This window comes from Epinephelus fuscoguttatus, linkage group LG13 (assembly GCF_011397635.1).
Source record: "Epinephelus fuscoguttatus linkage group LG13, E.fuscoguttatus.final_Chr_v1".
In the NCBI taxonomy this organism is placed as follows: Eukaryota; Metazoa; Chordata; class Actinopteri; order Perciformes; family Serranidae; genus Epinephelus; species Epinephelus fuscoguttatus.
The window spans coordinates 11,547,056-11,569,207 of NC_064764.1; the positions used below are offsets into that span (position 1 = coordinate 11,547,056).

The window sequence follows — 22,152 nt, forward strand, 5'->3', positions numbered from 1 at the left end:
ATTTACCCTAAGAAAAAAAAAAAGAGAAAAAAGATGATAGAAGAAATATGAACTTAATTGTCTGTGTCTGTGCTTTACGATTTATTTAAGATCTTCTAATTGGCAGAAACTAATGAGCTGGCAGATTTGAACTCTTAGAAAGTAGACTTAATCCTTAAAGGGGTACTACAGTGACTCAGAGTTGCACTTTCATAAAGTCTGGCAACTTGCAAGAGACAGATTTCTAAAACATGGTTGAAGCAACAGAGGTAGAGATATATTAATGTTTAGTCACTTGTAAGGGTCCAGTTCCACCAACACTACATTTCCCATAATGCAACTTAATTCCATCTTTAATCAGACCTCCTTGCCTAGTAAACAGTCACAGCCATGTTTTTTGTTTGTTTTGGCATCAAATTTACATGTTGAGTTTGCAATGCAGACTTTCTGTTAAAAAGTTGTACTGTATAAACCCAACCCAAGTTAACCCTGATGACATCACCATGACATCTCATATTTTTTCAGGCTTAGCAAAGCTCCACTAGAACCATAGATGTCATTATGCAACCAGCCAACTTTTACTGAAAAAACAACCATGCAGGCAGCTTATTATGTCCCATACTTGTGTTTATTTTAGTGTGGCACCCTTTATTAGCTGCAGTAATTATTATTATTAGGAGAGCAGAGGAGGAATTGAAGTGACACAGTATAAAAATGGACAAAGCCTGTATAATGTTGTGTAAAGATGGAAGAAGTTCTTAACGTATAGGGTGGTGGATGGGTCAAACATGCGCAGGACTTTCACCCAGGAGACAAGTGTTCTTATCCCAGATGTCAACACTGACTTCTTTTAATAACAAAGTATGCTACACATACTAGCATATAACATATGTTGGCACTAGCTCAGCCCACAGGGACTTGGGTTGGGAAGATCGCCGGTTTTAGTCCCCATACGGACCAAGTATGGAGCATGGAGCCCCCTGATATCCCTGTGTGCTTGTGTGTAAATGACATTGAACTGAAATTGAACTTATTTTAAGTCAAACCATGGTGTTTTTTCTGTAAACTGAACCATGTACCACCAGTTTTGTTGCCGAAACATAACCATTAAGTTTTATAATGTACATGCGACCGATTCATAACATGAAGGATATGTTTAAAACTGCGATTGTGGGGATGCTAACATATGACATGTTGTTTTGGGGATGGTCATATATGTCATATTGGAAGTCAGCTGAAATTATTTTGTCATTTAAGTATGAACAAGTGTTGTATGCAATGGACTTAAAAGGCTGAGTAGTACTAACCATCACAAGTTGAGTCGGTTTTTTTTACATGGAAAATCGGTGGAGTGCTCCTTTAAGTGTATGTAATCAGTTGTGCTACTTTGCTTGTGATGTCAGCTGAGGTCATCGAATAAAGGTCATTAACTCCTCTGAAAGTAAGGGCCACTCAGACATATTAAAGATGATATGAGCAGGCATCAAGGAGAAAACTTTACTTTTAATTAAAACTTAAGCAATTTAAATAGATGTGTAGAAAGAGCTAGCTTTAAACAAACACAGCCACACATATCAGCACATTATATTTCACACATTCACACTCTCCTTGTCTACATCCCTCCCCCGCTTTCCTCATCTCTCTCCTATTTACATAAATGTCCCTGCCATTGCTGTTAAGAAACCTCTGCAGTATTGCTTGTCCGTGCCAGTGGTTTCTAACTATCTAGCTATCTGTCAGGCAGCATTGCAGTAAGACAGGTAGTGAAGGTGAGGGGCAGACTCTCAGATTATTTTAAAAAGTAATTAATTTATCTCTTTCAGGTCACATTCCTCCCAGGATTTTAATATTCAATCGTGTTTCCTGGCAAGTGTGTACAGGAAGTGTGTGATCAGCCTTTTGAGCTACATGGCTGATGTTAATTATTTTTAGAAAAGAAAGGTGTGACAGAGACAAGTGTCGAGAGACACACACACACATTCACCCACCCACACAAACTTGAGCGTGTGTCACAGAGAGATGCATGAGGAGATGTTGAGCACATGCCTTCTGTCTGATCCCCCGGCCGGGGATCATGTGAGCAAAGTGATTTAACCATGCTGTCTCACTTCCCCCCTCTGCCGCACATAGCCACACGCACGCATGCTGTGGTTGCCACAGTATTGTTGGAAACAATGCTAATATCTGTAGGAAATCACTCTGGCTCCAAGCACCTTAGGGCGTTATCAGAACATGTCAAGTCAGAGGTTATAACAAGACATGTGTTTTCCAATCAGCCAGCCTTTCACAGCCAATAAATCCTCACATGCTTTTAAGTGAAAACTGAAACACAGATAAAAAATGACCAGAGAAAAGAAGTGATGTTAAGATTCAAGTGTGTAATTGTAGTTCTAAACGTTGCTGCATGTGACTCTCTCCCTCACACATAAAGTACACACCACTTGTACAATACACACAGATTTTGAACAAAGCTAAACACACATTGGGACCCATTTATTTTAGTCTTCTCGCATACACACACGTACACACAGTGTGACTCAAATTTCTTACTCTTGGCCCTGATGGAGGCCTACCAGATAATTCTTAGCTTCCTTTAAGCACAAGCCATGTGATTTTCTTTGACTTGCTATCTTCAGAGAAATCAGTTACAGCCAGATTAAAAGATTTCACATCAGCTAGATGGTGAGAGTCAAGGGGTGAGCATGCTGATAAAGACGGTCTGCATCCGACGCTTTCCTCCTTGTGAAAACAAAATGTAGGCTACGTGTTTTAATGAATTCAATATGAGAATGACACTGAAAATAGAAATTATGGATGCAAGACTACACCTTCTGAAGATATCTATATTTGGCAGATATCTAAACCAATTGCATTCACATTGACCCCCTTTGCCTCCCACACTGACACAACAGGAGCTGTACACTTTGGTATCATAGAGTATATATGTTACAAATGCATCATAACAGGTTCATAAGGGGCCCCAGGCACATATCCTTTCACCTCAACATACATACTTGGATCCAAAGAAGCTTCTGAGAGTTATAGATACAAATTGCCTGAACTAAACTAAAGCCAGTTGAAGGAGTACATTGCTTGGAGTGAAAGGGTTTGGCTGTCCATCAGAAACAGTTGGCAGTATTCACTGGTGGGAAGCTGGTGAGGGATCATATTCTAGTAGCTGCACCAACTCCCTCTGGATGCTTTGTCTGCAATGTCTTCTTCTGTCTATACCCACATGAGACAAACGGTAGGAGTGAACAACACCAAGGGCTGTGTGAAGGGGTGAACTGGCCATCCCAGAGAAAGGCAGGGGTTATAAAGAAGTAGTTTGATTATACCTTTGTCAAAAGGGCCATTTTTTGTCATATGGGTGACAAGATTGTAGTTTTTAGGGTAGTAAACATACTCAGACAAAGGGTACTGTAATGTTCTTGTAACAGGTACTGCACCAGCAAATAGCTTTTCTACAAAAATACTGTGAAAATGTCTCATTGAAACTGAGATGGGGTTTAAAACTTAAAGGGAACATCAGTGGTGTTTCAAGTATGGTCAGTTCTCATGGGGAGTACTACACAGTGCTGCTGTTTGTGTCTTCTGTGGCTCTGGAGGTTTGTCAAGTCTGAGAAAATAAAATGTTACAATTTATTGACTTAGGCTAATAGGCCTTCTGGTCAGTGTTCAAGTTACGAAATTCCAAGGTTTAAGGGATGGTCTGTTTTTGAGGTTGGGCAGATCTACAATCCGTGATTCCAGGTTTCCTGTAGGTCAAGTGATGTGGTACCCTGACAAATATTTACATGAAATCTTCACAACAAAAATGACCCAGGTTTGTGTCACGTTGGAGATGGAGAGTGGAGGTTACTGCACCATTCAAAGAAATTCAGTTGTTTTGTTTAAAAAAATAAGAGAGGGAGCACAGAAGAGGCAAGGGTCTACACTGTGGAAGCTTTCTTAAGTTTTCTGGAACAATCTTGTATCATAACTCTGCCACTGCAATAGCACCTTATATGTGTTGATGCTTTGGTCGTCTGTGCCAGTGAGAGAAAATTCCCCCAAAACAAATTATTTTTCTCAAAAGAAACCAATTCAAATAGCTATTAAGGCATGTAGCATAAACTAATTTTTATATCTAAAGGCCTTACTAAAATAGGACCCCAAAGACAAAGAAGGGTTAGGGTTTTGACTGCAGATAGTCTACTCAGAAAGGGAGTTCTAAATATCACTGAACTGTGTCCAAACATTTGTCTCACTCTAGGATCAGAGGATTTTTCCTTCATTATTTCCAATTATCTGCCTGATTTTGTGGCCAAACTTGCAGTCTGCAAAGGAAACATCCTCTGTGTCTCAGGACAGTTCACGGGCAGCTGACTCTGTGGTCCCTGGCACACATTTCTGGATAGAATGACAACTGATAGCAATAAAAGCCCTTTTGGATGTAAAAGTTCAGGCTTATAAATATTGCATGAATCTGCAGAGCCAGCCTCATATTTCATGACAATGGAAGAGCTCCAGGCGGTTCAGAATCTGCGCTGTTTTGTCTGTGACTTCAGGCGAAGGCTTCTCGCACAGAAACAGGGCTTTGAGCCATTAGGAAATGCATGTGGATTGTTATCCTGTGTGTTTTGTCTTAGCACAGTCTCTGTTCAGGTTATTAGAAGGGAACCTTAAAAAGCTATTAAGGTTGGTCCTCAAAATCAATGGCAACAAAAGATTGATTTTTGTCAACTTAATTTGTAAACTTGATTGGTTTCATTGGTAATTTTATATTCTCAAGAGGTTATTTCCTGATTGCTTTGAATTAGTTTGAGGGACTACTTTAGACAGTTCACGCATGAGTGCTCAGCATGGTGGTTTGATACAGGTGTACTGTTGCTGCTCCTCCAGTTCCCTATGTGGTGGTCAGTAAAGGAAGTAAAACTTGACAAGCTGTGTCTGAGCTTTGCTTCTCCCATGACCTATAATCTGCAGTATAGCAAGAGTCCTTAGGCATTATGTCACTCAGTGTAAATCCCCATTGGTCTGGTGCTCTGATGGAAGGTGTGGAGAATTATCGTTAGCTGAAGGATGCATGAAGGGGGGAAGAAAAAGCTCCATTGTTCGAAGCAGTAGTGAATACCCATTGATGGGTCTATGTGGTCTCTTGTAGTGGATTGATTATGGCTGCTACTGTAACAAAACGTTTCTGTGAACTTTCCTGTAGGGTTTATCCAGCAGAGCCAGACCTCTGACCTCTGTACAGTGTTAAATAGCTTGGAGGGCCAGTGGCTAGTTCAATGTGTAAAAGTGTAAATGTACTTAGATGAAATGAAACCATTTTCACGAGTCATTACCGAAACGTCACACCTTTGTTGTGCTCCAGAATCCTGAATCAGTGGTTGATAATACTGAATTGAAATAAGTTTAAGCATGTTGGCAGAATTGTGCTCTGCATCCTAGTTAGCACACAAGCTTAAAACCTTTCTTTCAATAACCCAAGTGATTCTTCAGGGTTTCAGAGAATCTTATTCCTCTCTGACATGAGTGTTGGAGAAGGTCAAAAAGACCACTGATGCTGCCTCTGGCTGTCTGATATGATCATGTCATAAAGCACAACATAAAATGAATGTTACAAAACAAGCACAAAGAAAGCAGGAATTGTCCTTGTAACAGAGTTTATGTGTCTCACTGCAGGTCTCCTTGAGAGCAGCATGCGCCTGAAGCCCCATGAGGCTCAGAGCTACAGGAAGAAGGCACTCTGGGTCTCCTGGGTCTCCATCGTGGTCACGCTCATACTGGCTGTGGCAGCTTTCAGTAAGCATTTAAATACTTATTCAAGTGCTATACAGTGACTTTTTAACAGTGTATGTGTGTGCCCTATGCCATAGTGTGACAGTGGCAGTTTACTTCTCATTTCCCTGTTGACTAAGAGAAGGTGTTGTCATCTAAACGTCAGTTCTAGTCATGGCGCAAAGTGTCTTACAATGTGGGAGTGAAGAAAATACAGATTTCCTGAGTTATGCTGTTTCACAAAGGTAAAGAAACAGTCACAGATGCTAGCCTAATTTCTAATTAAACAATGCTAACCATAAATTAAAATATATTACACACTTTCCACTTATATATTTACATATAATTATATATATTGCAGGGCAAAAGCAGATATTGTCAGATTGAATGTTTTAATAATGTTAAATGATAATATTTATTTGCATCAAGTGATATTCTGAGCCGCATTTAAAGTGCAAGACTGCAAGTAAGCACTTCCATGATGTCAACAACAAATGTGTACATAGCTAATGAAACTAATGAAGCACTGAGCTGATTGGTTCTACACTAGTCACTAACAGTGTGTAGTATTATTTTGAAATGCTATAGTGACACAGCAAATCGTATGCTGACCACACATGTTTTTGCACTGTATGACCACAAAGAGTATGTGCCTTTTACACAAATGATGAATGTCAGCTGTCCAAAAAAGCAATGAAATGAGTCACGGCAAATAACTGGAAAGCAGTTGAGAAAGTACAGACATTTAAGAAAATCAACAGCGCTACTGTCCTCTGGTGGAGTGGGGCTGCACTTTCATGTTTTTTATTCAGAAAATGTGTTTTTGTGCCTTCCATTGTGTCATACAAAGAAGCACTGTTGGTTCACATGGAGCAATTAAACAAGTTAAGCAATATATAACACTTTACACTACAAGTCAAACAGTGGAAGAGCATTGGAGGACACATTTCTTGTCCAAAAAGTGGCAAAAAAAAACAACAAGAAAAGCTGTGAAATTGTTTTGTTTGCTTTCAGGTCGAGGCTTTAATCACATATGAGCAACTGCAGATTAACAGTAAACCTCACAATGTGCAGCCTTAGGCTCGGCGTTTTAGTCACAGTCATATTGTTTGAGCTAATTTGCCCACCTCCTTAATTATCTGACTGATGAAAAAGTCTGAAAAAAAGGTCATACTTTTGAGGCTCCCTGCCATTTATGTGGCAATAAGACTGATTCCCTGTAGGTAAATATAACATAAAAATTAAAGTTTGCAGTGACTCACTGTAAGAAGGCAAAGATATGAGAATACATACAGTGTATTCAATTTGTCCGTATTGCATTAAATATTAAGGTAAGAGCAGAGTGCAAAACAGCACATTCCCAAGTGTTCTATATAGTATATACAATCTAATGTCTAGGATGTCTTTCAGTGCTTTCATGTCTGTTTACTATGTGATGAACATGCTTTTATTCTTCTTGGCAACTGAATCACACAGCCTCAGATCTTGTTTTCTGTTGGAGTCTGCCTGCTAATGCTGTTGTGCTGGTTTTACAAACTGCATGTACTGCACCTTAGTAACCTGTCTGATGTGGTGAAATGATGTAGCAACAATTTCAACACACATTTTGTGGTCTTATGATATAGAGGATGTCTACGATGTGCCGCACTGTTGTGGCTGCAACACGGGATGTTGCTTTGTCATCCTGGCTCAGGACCAGTTTCAAGTCACGATGTGTTCCAGTCTATACAGACTTATCCTCGATGTGCTGACTAAGCACAAACTTGCTTTTTTAAGCGGCGCAGCTGCATGGATTCACATCTAGGAACTAGCAAACAAAGGGACTTAAAGGAAACTATATGAGGGAGATATGAGCATTTGTAAAACACCTTGTACACATATAACATTATGTTTAGTGCTGAGCAATATGAAGATAATCAGACATCACAATATGGTTTACCAAATGCCTTGGTACTAATATTGCAATGATGTTGTACTGTTGACTATCAGTGTTTTCACACAATATAAAAACAGTAAGACTTTTGATAAATAATCATCAGTAATTTGGATACAATGACTAAGTGGGTAAAGGCAAATAATAGAACAGCTAGAACAGTCTGGTAAGTTCAGAAAATAACATCACTTTACTGTAATGCAGCCTTTAAAACCAGGAAAAGACAACACTTACAATGATACGATATTGAAAATCTAAGACTTCTAAGCACTTGTCGTGACCAACCCACAGAGAATAATCACCCATCACTCAAGTTCACCTTGGCCCTATGGAGTTTTATAGCCTATAATTAAGTTTTGCTCCCAGTAGCTTAACTGTTTTGATTCACTCCCATGGCTCTCATCGTGTCTTTTTTGGCTGCAGCAAGCAGCTGCTTTCAACCAAGAATCTCTAAAAACCCATTGTATGCTACTTGCATCTGGCAAGTTAGACAAACTTAGAAACGTTTCACCCTTAGGCACAAACCCTCAGCGTCATTATAAAGATGTCGTGTGTTGTGTCTTGACGCAGAAAGGGTTAGCAAAGCTTGACGCAGAAGTCGTCCGCCGTAAATCATGTGAGTTGAATCACGTGAATAAGAAGGGGTTGTGGGTCAGCTTTAGACAACAAAACTACTTGGTTAGGGTTAGGAAAAGATAATGATTGACGTCATCGTCACGTGAGTGAACTTAACTAACGCACACTTAACTAATGACTCACATGACGAAACCTATGAGGAGATCTGTCTATCGGACAGTCTCTCTCAGCAAGAGCAGCTCACACATGTCTGCTAACACTCATCGGCAGACATGTGTACTTAATGCAACACCTCCTAAGTGGACTTTCCACTCTTTATACTACATCCATTGCTCTGAACATCTAGTAATGACACGGACAGGTTTACATTGGAGTTGGTTGAAAGCGCAGTGTGTCTTGTACAGATGCTAAAGGGTACCCCCTTGATGCCGGGGGTGCAACCTAAGTGGCATATTTTCATGCCCTGGGAATGAGACCAGGCTGCAGGTGGAGAAGCCATATTTCCCTCCGGAGTTGGTGGAGACCAAAAACAGAGCTAAAAGAGAGTGTATATTGGACATACATTGGCCAGGTGCCCAGAAACACAATTCTAAATGAGTAATAACTGTTTGGTAAAAGGTGAGGATATGCCAGCGCTGAGTTTACAGATTGTTTCCATGGTCTCAAGCTGAGAAGTGTTCATCTGAAACTGCAGTGAAACTGTAGTATGAAGACTGTCACAAATGAATTCAGCTTGTTTAGTCTAGTTTGTGAATGACATTCCTGTCGTTGATTCATATTTTTCATTCAATTCAAGTGTAACCAGTGCGAGGGGGCATGGAAACAGACTCTGCAAAGCAGAAAGATGGAGAATGTTTTTCTATGTATCTGAACATTGTTCGACAGAGACAAAGCGCTGGAAAATGGAGACTTGAACAGATGATGACCCACAAAAATGTGAGCCTCTAAAAGAGAGGGAGACAGCCCAGCTACTAGGAGACAAAAAGGAAAGAAGAGAACGGAGGGACGGGGGGGCCAGAGATGTGTAGACAGCCTCCCTCTCCGCCAGTCATAACTGCAGCCTCTAGAGGACGAGTCAGTGGCACTGGGTTAGGAAATTAATAAATGAATGCAAAACTTCCCTCTTCTGCCACTGCTCGGCATAGAGAGAGGTACAAAAGAAAGAAAAGCTGAAAGGCTGTGCGCTGAAGAGAGAGCCGTCTTAGTGAAAGAATGCAGAGGGACCAGAGAGAGTGAGAGACAGATGGATATGGAGGTGTGGAGTGAAGCTCTGAAAGGTGCGATGGTACCAGGGGACGAGGATGAGTCCTGGCAGGCAGCTTTGGGGATTTAGTGGTTGTGATGGCTCAACTTTAAAGAACACCGGCGCGCCGTTTCCTCCTGCCTGTGCCCTAGTTTCTCTTTCTCCCAAACTCTCGCCATCCTCCATCTTTTATCTTTTACGTCCCGTCAGCTTCTTTCCTCACCCTCTACTTTCTTTACCTGCTCTTTGTGTGCTGTCTCACCACATCTCTCCCTCTTTGTTTGCCCCCTTTATTTTTTTATGTATCTGTAAAACTAGATCCACTATATCCCAAGTCAAAAGATGGTTTGATTCTGTCAAGCTGTCCAGTGTGTGTCTTGTACATATTTTTATGACTTTTCCTCTGGTGGGCATGTTTTAGTAAAAGCAGGGTAAAAGTCAAAGTCCTCCTTATCAACTCATGTATCAGTCATCCTGTTTCTGCCAACCTTTCCTACTCTTATTCCCCCTTTTCTCTTCCCTATCTTCCTTTTTTCTCTCCAAGGAAACATCCTCTGCTCTTCTGTGACCTTTCGCAGTATTTCAACATTTAGAAGGGATGAGGGTTCAAGGCCGATCCCTTTCTGCTCTACTTTCAGTCGCCTTGACTCTTAAATGTCTCAGTCATAGCCGCTCTGCGCTAGCTCATAACCTTTCCTGAGAAGCTGTCTTTTGTGCTCCCTTGGCAAGTTATTCACCTGTGAAAGTGGTACAAAACTTCAAGGCTTTATCAGACATATCAGGCTCAGAGAGTAAGCAGAGATCACACCTCAAGAGCTAAAAGCATGTATGATAGGTAGTTGGCATAGCAGTTCCTTGATGTATTGGTCAGTCAGGCATGTGAGCACACACAGACTTCTTCATCTTGATGGTATGTTTCCAATTTGAGCTTTGTTCCAAATAAAATATTCATCATTTGAGGAAAACATAAAAAGACAACTACTTCTTTTGATTCTCTGCCTAAATTAAATAAAGAGCCCAAAGTGATACTGCAGCAGACTACCACCCTCCCACGTATGTTTATTTCTGTTGTTTTATGTTAATAAGAGTCTGAGACAACAAATGTTATTCCCGAGACAATATTTTATGAAGTTGGTAATTGGGACCTGGCATTTTACCTTACTGCATTCATGCCAACATTATATTATTATTAATTCCATAATTATATTACTAATTATGGATTAAATGTCAGCAATGGTTTAAAAATAGTTCACTTACTTCTCCCCTTTTCTCCTGAGAATGAATGAAATACGAGAATGAAATATCTTATATAAGCATTAGTACATTGCAAGTTAGCTTAATATTCCAGGATAATGGACATGGTGGAGGTATAAAAGAATGTGTGTGTTACCGCCACCTGTAGGTCAGAGAAATAGCGTGTCACCATTGGCAGGAATGTGTAGCACACCACTTGCCTGTTCATGCATGTCCAAACAAATTGACCCTTTGCTAAGTCCCGCCCCTGGATGCGGCTGGCCAATCATAACGTAGCATAGGGCCGGCTCAGACCAAGGTCCAACAACAACACAGCTGTGCTCCATTGACTCTAATGCAATCGTTTCAGATTTCCTTCATTTTCAGGCTGGTTTTGTGGATTTGGAGCTAAATGTTGTGCCTGGGGCACGTTGTGTATTAATGATACTCGTTACCTGGAGAGGTAGGAAGGAGATTTACGTTTCTTCCCTGTTCCAAAACCAAACTCAAACCCTGAAAAGTGTAGGGTTAGCTAGCTAGCTACTGAAGATATAGCCTACTGAATGTATACACATGCTGCTTTTGCTTTTTAATTATTATAACAGTGAATAAAGACCGACCCTGCTGTACAGGAACCAGTGAAGGGAAGCAGGGAAACTTTGCTGATACTCAACCAGCTTTGTGTCATCGCATTGTGCGCAGATGAACGCTGTTTGACTTCCCCTGGAGATCCCTGCCTGTCTGCAGCAGAGGTCCAGGTGTTGGCAGCGGCACGGGGGCGAAGCCAAACACCGTTCATCTGCACACACTGCGATACCACACAGCTGGTTCAGTTTCCCTTTATATTCATTGTCTTCTGTGGCGATCAGCAGTAATGTGGTGGTTCACTTTTACACTGTGATCTGTAGCCTAAAGGCTTGGTATAGGCTTTATCTTCTAACTATCTTTATCTTTTTAACCTGTTGTTGCTGCTGAGTCAGTTTGACATCCTGGATATATCCTTCACACACAGACTGTAGACCCATCTGTCTGCTTCTCTCTGGAATCATTGTTTCAGTTTTCCAAAAATATGATAATATTTCTTCAGGGAGTGCAGTTAGTTACAGTGAGGGCTCCATGCTTACTCCGACCATCGCAAAGGGGCAGGGCTTAGCAAAGGGTCAATTGTGGACCCATTCATAAAAACATTGCTCCACAGCGCTACTAGTGGTCAAAAACTCCACAGGCCACCTTTACATGTGTGTGTATTTTTTAACCATCATTAAACAGCAAGTTAACTGTTAATTGTTAGCATAGCCTGAAGCATCAGTATTGTTGCCAGACTATTAAAACTTGCACATAAATAGAACGTTGGTTTAACTGTTGACTACTACAGACACCATCCAGCCAAGCAGAAAGAAGACTTTTTGTGGCCACTGGACAGGATATAAAATGCAGGTAACACAAAGGAAATGTTTTATTTTCTGCACTTCAGCCAAAAGCTTGGCTTCTTTCTAGGATAAATGAAAAAGAAAAAATACATTTTTCCTCCAATTTACACTGTATTCCACTGGAGTGTCTTTGCACTGGAACAGTTAAACTTTACCTCTGTGCTGAACCATAAGAAGAAATGTTCTTTTTTCAGCCTTTGTTTCTTGTTAGAAATCCCAACCTAAGGCGTATAAGTAACTGAATAGATATTGTTTCATTATCAGGTATGAAGGGATATCTGAATTGAGTTTATGTGATGCTTTTGTATTGTGCTTGCTAAGCAGCCACAGGAAAGGCTGTTCCATATTCAGTTTGGGAGCCGGACTGCTCTCTAGCAAGGATGGTTTTCAGATTGCCTTGCAGGCCCTCTAGGAGCAGGCTGGGAGAGCTGGCCTGTGGACTAATAGGCTGCCACACGATCAATCAGTGGCACTGCCAACAACCATTTAATGTTTGAGTAAGGAGGGGGAGGGAGTTGAAGAGAAGGGGAGAGAAGGGGGGCAGAGGGGGGGAATAAAGCAGAGAGAGGAAAAACCGTGAGGGAGGGGCAAAGAAGGTAGGAACAAGAAGTACAGTAAGAGTAGGACGGAAACTAAAGGAACATAAAAGAGGAAGATGGCAAAAAACACTGTGTGATAGCAGAATACAGAGAAAGTTGGAGGAAACGGAGAGAAAAATAAAAATAAGGCCAGATGGAAGAGAAAATATTAAGCATTGTAGAGCAGAAGACACAGTAGGACAACAGCAAGAAGGAATGAAAGAACAAACAAATTAACAACTCCAAGAATTCAACACACCAACTCTTTGGTTTGCAATTTTTCTTTCTTTCTTGATGTCCTTTTTGCTCTGTCGTTCCTTCTTTCTCCGCAGTAGAGCTGTAATTACTGGGATTTAACCCAGATACATAAAGTAAAAGCCCAACAAAGTTATAAATAAACCATCACTTTATGGATATCTATCTGTGCTGTGACTTTGTAGCTGTGGAGGAGGAGCTGAGCCGGAGAGAGTACTGAAAGTTAGCTCAGCTTACACACAGAAACCGCATGTTTGACACGTGGTATGAAGGGGATAATAAAAACACTTGTTTTTGAATTGTAGACGTATCAGACTGCCAGGGGTGGAAATCACCAGAGGCCTCACGATACAATATTGCAATTTTAAACATTTTGCAATATACTGAGTATTGCAATAACATCAAAATATTGTGATACTATGCTGTATGGATTTTCCCCCCACCATAGACTGCTGTGACACTTAAAAAACGCTGGTCATTTAGTGACTGTAGCTCCATAAACGTCCCTACTACACCACAGAATCATTTCAAGTTTAATATTAATATTTCAGATAAACACAGCAGTATCCTCTCAGGTCATTAAAATACATCTGTATTTATATCTTCTAGCTTCCATTCTGTATTTAAGTGTAGCAAGTACTTCGTTGGAGGATTTTTAGTGGAAGGTCTTGATGGATATTTGAACTTATTGTTTAGCCTAAATTTTTGTTTAAATTAATAATTGACAATGCAAATTCAGACCATATAGAATATGAGTTTTGTAAAGGTTTTATGCAGCCAATATGCTTGTTAGACCTTAAGTATACACCATGTGTTTTGGTGAGCAGTACTGAATGTAAAGAGAAACTCCTCAACTTCTCACTGACTTGTCAACCAAGGTGAAAACATTTCTGTTATCGGTTGTAATTGACTTTTTGCTCCAATTTATTTGCACATGTCACCTTACTCTGACATGTCATTCAAAACATATTTGGTCCCTTAAGGCTACTTTATTTGCATAAAATTACTACAGAGATTATGGTAGATCATCAATATCTGACTTTATTTTAACAGTGGTAATTTGATCAAGTGTTTTACACTTTACACTTAAGTTTTTATTTTGCCCATAGAAAGTACCAGTGGCTACGTTCTAGCCAACAGAAGACCAAAACCCACAAGTTGATCCCTCTAACAAATATTGCCTGTATCCAAAGTCTCAATCCATTCATCCATTCATTTTCTGTAACCACTTGTCCTCTTAAGGATCACGGGGTGGCTGGAGCCTATTGCAGCTGACACTGGGCGAAAGGGTACACCCTGGACAGGTTGCCAGACTATAACAGTACTGACACATAGAGACAGACAACCATTTGTGCTCATATTGAGGGGCAATTTAAAGTTACCAATTTTTCATACCTGCATGTCTTTGGACTGTGGGAGGAAGCCAGAGAACGTGGAGAAAACCAGCGCTGACAAGAAGAACATGCAACCTTCATATAGAATGGCTTGGGGTGGCCAGCGGGTTTAAGCCCAGAACCCTATTGATGTGAGATGACAGTGCTGACCACTGCATGACAGTGCCACCGCATCCAAAGTCTGGTATAGCTTATTCCATCGAGGAACCACATCATTTCACTGACATGTTCCTTCACCATGACGACAACACTGTAGTTGTATTAAGTCATCCCACGTACAGGGTGTATGTGGTGCCTACCCATTCTCATTCCTAGGCCGTCAAATATGGCAGCCTGGTCCGTGGCCTTCAGCGTCTGATACACACAAGGCACCATTTAGCATCTGTATGAGATGCACCAGTGTAAATCCTTATGCAGTAATAGTACACACTTAGAGGAACCAGTGGAGTATGTAAGAGTGGAGAAACCCATGTTTCATGTTCAAGGGAAGTTTATTTTGAAAAAACATGAATCATGTAACGAGCAAAAATTGACAAGGAAACTGACGCATCCGAAACGGATGCTTGAGTTGTACCTTCAGTGTCGTAGTTTGAAGTGTAGAGTTACTGACCAAGCTGCTGTTTGTGACGAGCTGGTAATAACATCATGTTGAAGGTGCCTTGTGCTCATCAGTGCACCCAATATGCTGCAAACCGTGGGTGAAAATAGTCCCCAAGAAATGCATTGTTTACTTCTTTGTGAGTAATGTTTGCTAAAAAGTACAGCACTCAGCTGTTTTAGGAAATTACTTAAACCTCTTAAATAATTAAACTGTTTGTGTGTGACTCATTTTAGAAGATTAATGTCTTCTGAACAAACAAATGAGCTTGAGGCTATGGGAAATAGTGAGAGACCATATAATGCATTGTTTGTTTTGGTCTTTTCATGAGATTTATTGACAATAATATGGAAAATATGGAATAACACCAGCTTTATCCTTTAAATAAAATAAAATGTGACTTGAAGTGTTGTTGGAGAGATGTGATTTATATAGATTGCTATCCACACCATGAATAATGAAAGACTATACTAGACGAGAATGAACATGTTTGTAGCTGAGACAGAAGACGCCAGTAACACAACAGGTCACAGCGTAATAATTTTTATGTCAACGCTGTGATAAAGCGCTGTAATATTATCAGAACTCATCTATGGTCATTAGAGATGCATTCGCTGACTCCTGCTGCTTCCACTATCTCATTTGCTAGATCTGAAAGAAAAACATAGTCAGGGCAAAAACAAATGATGAATCACAGACGGCAGAGTGTACACAATGGAGATGTTTGCATTCAGCTGTACAGAGGTATCTGCAGGCCATTCATCATATCTGGGCAGTCACTGCGGAAACACACTTGTACCAATATCCCACTCTCCCTCCCCCTCTTGCTCCAATTCTGCCTCTCTCTGCGCTTTACTCCCCCAATCCCCTGGTCCCACCCACTTTCCCTCCTGTCTCTCTCTCTCCGCCCTAACCACCTCCTTCTCAAACTTCCACTCTCCATCTTCTGTTTCCTCCCCTCCACCTTATTCCTATGCCCAACCCCACCTACTGTCTGTCTCAGGGTAGAAAACACAATCATTTATTCATTTGTTTTCCCTTCCGTCCCTGTGCAGTCTATTTTTACTGGTAAATTAACTTAAACAAAGTTGCCAGCAGGGAAGAAGTGCCAGGCTATATTGTGTCAGGCTTAGAAATCAAAACCATTTACTTCCTATTGTTTCTCTGTAATCATTTTACCTGTGCCTTTAGCGTTTTTTGGCCTTTTTGTGCACACATAGCCACACATACAATAGCGATATTAATTTTGTGTTTGGGCTCTCTCTTTGCACAGATTTTATTTATATGTGGCTGGTAAAAATCTAAATTTTACAAGGTTACATGAACACATCATAAGGCCATCACAATTTACCATTGCCCAATTCTTATTTTATTGCTGAATAGAGCTTGAACGCATCATAATGCAACTCTGTGCAACCTGTGTGAGCTGATAGCCACCGGCTACAGACAGCTAACGTTAACTAGCTCTCCTCCCGCCGATTTTAACACAGATTTGTTGTTTACTATGTAGCATCATGAGGGAAACAATAGGGTGCGCCCTCTGATAGTGAGTTTACTGCTTCCCTTCATCTCGAAGTCCTGGGGAAGATCACCATCCCAAACACATTTTTTGTTGTCCCTTGGACAATGGGATGCCAGCTGCTACTCACCATCTCATAACACAACAGTGCGATCACAGAGTCCATCTGCCAAACAGTCACTGTATTCCTCTTGTACGTGCTCATTAATTTCAGTTTGTGGCTGTTTGTCTTGAGTCCTGATTTTTAGCCTGCACAAAATTGATGTGACACAACAGGAAAACATCAGCCACAGCCATTGGTGAATGTCATCTCATTTGCTGATAGACCAATGGCAGTCAGCAAGGCGAATATCGGCTGATACTGATGTTCTGCCGATAAATCGGTGCATCCATAACAAAAAACATAGTGATGATGGAGGAGGTCGTAGTAATGTACCTTGTAATGGAGGCAGTGTTGTCGTGCTGTAGTCTGTCAGGCCATTAAATACATCTCAACATGTGGACAGAGAATTCTTTTCACTGTATTATCGATCCGTTCCATTCCGCCATTTTTAAAATGTCTGTTGTGTCCTACAGTCGTACCTCGCTTGAACTACCCTATGCTGCCTCCATGATCTCCAGTGGTACTGCACTGTTTTGTCCGTATCTGTAAGCTTTCACAAAATTTGCACAAATATGGAAGAAATGAACACAGAGTACGGACAGAGGGCTTTGCTGGTGTCCATATCCATATCTAACATTTAGCATAAGTGAGCCATTAATCTTCTGCTCCAAATGCATCCAGGGTTTTGCAACTAAAATGTACACATAGGTGGACATAACATACAAGAGACGCAGGCCTATGAAATGACCATTTTTTGGCACTGATCATCAGGATCATTCAAACTTGTATTCACAAGACTGAGTACCTAGAAGTGTGTATAACACACCTGTGGGAATGCAGATGTGTGTGTCTGTGTATAGATGTCTGTGTGTGAGACAGAAGGCCTGACTGAATTAATGTGTTTTTGTATGTATTTGTTGGCAAATAACAAGCAGCACACTGAGTTAACATCATCCTCATCATAATGATGTGCTTGTTTACTTCAGTATTCCAGGTCCATTTACATTGGACATTGGAGGAACAGAAATTAGCACACCAGCAGCGTATGTCTACCAAATTCAACATATACCACTTTAATTTTAAATACAACTGAGTAATTTTTTGCCTGTCTGTTTAGCAATGACTTTCAGACTGGGATTATTTTTGCTTTTCCAGACACCATTTGCCTAGTCATTATTGTGTATTCAGTGTCGGCTAGAGCTGCCTATTTCTTTTCCATGAAGGCCACCAGAGCTTTTCAGATTTTTGTCAATAGTTAAGGTGAGGTTTACCTACCTACCTTTATAAAAAGGTAGTGACCAGGTGCCAGACCATAAACAGCAGGCATCCAAGAGACACAGCTCAGAAATAAAGCAAATGTAATGAGGCAAAATGCTAAACAAGACTGAATCTGGGATTCACTTTATTTTCACTGGCTAGTATGTTTGCAAACAGTAACGAAGAATCCTGCATAGTACCATGAAAACTGGCTTTATATTCATCTGGGCTTCCTCACATTATTTATACAACCTCCACCTTGAAGAAAAATCAATTGAGCCAATGTGATTTGAAATTTTAAAACATTCTGTTTTATTTCCACTTCTTGTTTTCACCCAGACCATGAACAGGTACACAACTTTTATTTAGACTTTCATGAAGATTTTCAGTCAGTTTTGGGATAGGTCCTGCCCACTCCACTGTATGTCCCAATATATATATACAAAAACAGGCACTGAAAGGTTGGTGGTATTTCTTGATGGAGTTATGTGCTGTCTCAGTAGAGGCAATTTGACCTATGTGTCTATCTTTTTAACTTTTATGTATGGACAGACTAAAAGAGTTGGACTAACCATGTCATGCTTAATTGCATACATCATTCTGTATGTCTTAATTGTTTCTATATTACAAAAGTTGCAAGAATCATGCAAGCACATCAACATCATCAAATGTGCTGAACTGCTGGAAGTGCTACATTTAGAAACAACGAGAGATAGTGACAGAGTATTATTATCTGCCAGCTGGCGGAAGAGAAAGTCATTATTACTTTAAAAGATTTCTGTTCAAACTGGATTACTATCATCAGATGACCTAGGAATGTGCAGAGGATAATTTACCCTGAATGCCTACTTTCTAAACAGGAATTACAGACACACATTATAAATATGGCAGATCAAATCACAGATATCCCTCTGCACAGATGTAATTGCAACTTGATTGCATCCTAATACTCCACATACCTGCTCAGTGTTCAGTGACTACCCTTGTCATTTACACTCAAACAATAGCAGACAATGTGGAATACTGAAGCAGAATGGGGCCACAGACTGGCTGGTGACTGGTATGTTAATCTTTAGTGGTTAAATGTCTCATTCTTTGCCTTATCTAAGTATTGTGTGCTGGAGAGGATAATGCTGCCTTTTACAACCCATGATTTGGCAACATGCGCTGAGACTGTATTTGCCATTTACTCACAATAATGAGTAGCAATTGGTCTGTGTGAAATTTACAGGCTTCAGCAGCATGGAGCATCACTATATAGTATCTTACTGTTTGACAGAATGGGGACAAGGGTACTTTGACTTCTCAGGGATAGAGTGGGGTTACTGAGGTGTTTGCAGCGCTGCAGCTGCTCTCAGTGACTTGAGCGTATTGGTACAACATGGAGGTTCTGCACAAATTATTCCTTTTTGTTTTTATTGTAAGGCCTTTATCAATGAAAAGTGGGGAAGTTTACTTTCATACATAAACCTCTGGTTTTCTTGATCTGCTTTCAAGCAAACTGTGGTACAGTTTGTGTTGTGGTGATAGAGAGCCTGTGTGATTTTTGCATGAATTTGCATGAGTATTTGATTATTTTAAATAGCCACCCCCCTGTAATATTCCCATACAAAAAAACAATTACTATTAGTTGCAGCCTCAACTAACAATGCTCTTGATCCATTGTTTCTTTGTGAGTTTTTTTGGGATGTCAGAGAAAATAATTAAAAGTGAAGTGCTGCATGACCTGCTAGATTTCCCTGCATGGGACTGTGTAACACTGATGACGCAGGATGACCATCACCACTACTGTTCAACGAATTAATTAATTAATTACCTTACAGTCCATATTTCATGGTAACTGTTTTGTCTTACTGGGTCATGTCATAGGTTAAGATCCAATGAAACCGTTTTTTGTTTGAAAAGAAAAAAAAGTGTGAAAATTATATTATTAATTGGTTTGCTGAAACCTTATGTTTGTTTCCTTGTTGTTTTCCTCACTTTCTATAATTGCAGGTAAACTGCACCACCACCCCAGTCGGACATTCGCCGCCTTAACTTTAGTCCTTGTCCCATCGCATTTCCCCCTGATGCTGCCGGGCGCCATTAAACTATAACAGCAACTGGCTGTTATAGTTTAATGGCGCCCGGCAGCATCAGGGGGAAATGCGATGACAGCAACTGGCTGGGGTGCTGTTATAGTAGTTGTTAGTTGTCGTCACTGCCCAAGCGCTGGATTTTGACGACTTCAGAGTAAAACTGGGCTCTTACTGGACTCTCTTCTTTGCAACCATCTTCTTTAACTCCTGGATAAAGGTTGCCAGGGAGCTGGAAGAATTTGCAAGTTCATGTTTTATTTGCTCAGGTAGATGCGTCTGGTCCAGATTTCCAGCGGCCTGGCTCAAATTGAGCCAATCACAACCATTTATCTAATATGGGGCCTGTTTGATACGATGACTGACAACTTGCCAAGTATTTGCGCTTCACGCAACACACGATGACATCATTTTTGGCTGACACACCTCGCGCTGGGGACACTACAGCAAGCAGAAACCAAGCTTAGTAAAGAGGAGTGCTGTTGCAGTATTTTTGGAAACAACCAAGATGGCTGCAGCTGATGTGGGACTTCCTGTTAAATTACTATTTTCAAATTCTGATCCAAAAAGGATCCAAAAATGGTAACACTTGTTCACAGACACATTGGTGCTACACCATCACAGCTCATGCATCTCCACTTACCTCCACTTTACACAGTTAAAGCCAAAATATTTTGGATATGGCTACTGGGATCCTGCACTGGTGATTTCATTTGGAGCCAGAGTCTATGCACTAGCATCTCAGTGGTGTCAAGTTCTCGCCTATACACTTGTCTGAGTAATTGTGAGCAACACCGTTGATTGCGAGCACACCTATTGGCACACATAGCTGTCAGTCATGACCTTAATCCCCCTATGCAGGCTATAACATCAAATAACTAATTAAAACCAAACACTTGAACACACAGCAGTGTGATAAAATAGCAGAAAACAGATGTTTTGGCTTCACTTTTGGTGAGCAGTCATGTCGTCCATCTTTATCACACAGTGTATCATGTTAATGCATCAGGGCGTCTGGCACTTGTCAGATGTAGTGTAGCTGTAATCTAAACATAGAGTGCAGTAATAACGCATTATAACTGCATGGTCTTCTGTAGAAGTACCACCCTGTCACAACAAACAGATCCCCTGCTATTCACACTCTCTGAGCTCCTCTGAGCGCTGCAGTGTCGTTGTCTTCAGTGTTCTCGGTTTCTCACACCAGATGCTTCACTCACATGTCCTCTCCTCCTCTTCAGCACCAAGAGGATACAGACTAATCATCACATAAGCATACACATATAGATGTGTCATCCTCACATGGCAGCGTATGGCGTAGGATGAAGATATAATACATTTGTTAAAGGGGTACAACCAGAAGTATTGCAAAAATTTTGATTGAGTGATAGTAGTTTCTTGAATTTAAACGCTAATAAGAAATACAATGCAACATATTAAACCTACAGCAGTCCTGTTCTTACCACTGACTCCCCTTTCATAGATTTAATGAAATCAAGACACCCTAATCTTAATCATTAGTGACTGAATTGTCCACTGGGTGTTTGCTGTGGCATGTGTGTATAACACTGCATGTGTAAGTGTTTGTACTCAGGCCACTGTTCTGCAGGTGTATGAAATCATTATAATGCCGAGGATAATGTCAGAGTTATAAATCACAGACATAATGTTCCCCAAACACCCATTTTTCTTTTTCTCTATTAGCCCTGGTCATTCCTCTACACCCATTAGTGGATCACAGCCAGGCCTGGACCAGTAATGAAGAAGATTTCTGTTTTTTATTTAGGTTGTTCATTTAATTATTATCTACTTCCCATGCAACATGGCATGGATGCATTTGAATTCTGAGCCTGAACACAGGGTGACAGAAGATCTCTGAGATTTATCAGCTAGTTTCAGCTTGGGCGGCACGGTGGTGTGGTGGTTAGCACTCTCGCCTCACATCAAGAGGGTTCCTGGTTTGATCCCAGGAGGGAGCCCTTTTGTGCGGAGTTTGCATGTTCTTCCCGTGTCAGCGTGGGATTTCTCCGGGTACTCCGGCTTCCTCCCACAGTCCAAAGACATGCAGGTTAACTGGGGACTCTAAATTGTCCGTAGGTGTGAATGTGAGCACGAATGGTTGTTTGTCTCTATGTGTCAGCCCTGCGATAGTCTGGTGACCTGTCCAGGGTGTACCCTGCCTCTCGCCCAATGTCAGCTGGGATAGGCTCCAGCCC

General features: G+C 40.8%; 1 protein-coding gene across 1 annotated transcript in view; it reads left to right on the top strand.

The window, feature by feature from the left end:
* tmem163a (transmembrane protein 163a) overlaps positions 1-22,152 on the top strand; it is an 85,069-nt gene that overhangs the window by 1,365 nt on the left and 61,552 nt on the right. Inside the window, exon 2 of the mRNA XM_049594710.1 lies at positions 5,650-5,769. Coding sequence (XP_049450667.1) covers positions 5,650-5,769 — 120 coding nt within the window. The remainder of the gene's footprint in view (positions 1-5,649; positions 5,770-22,152) is intronic.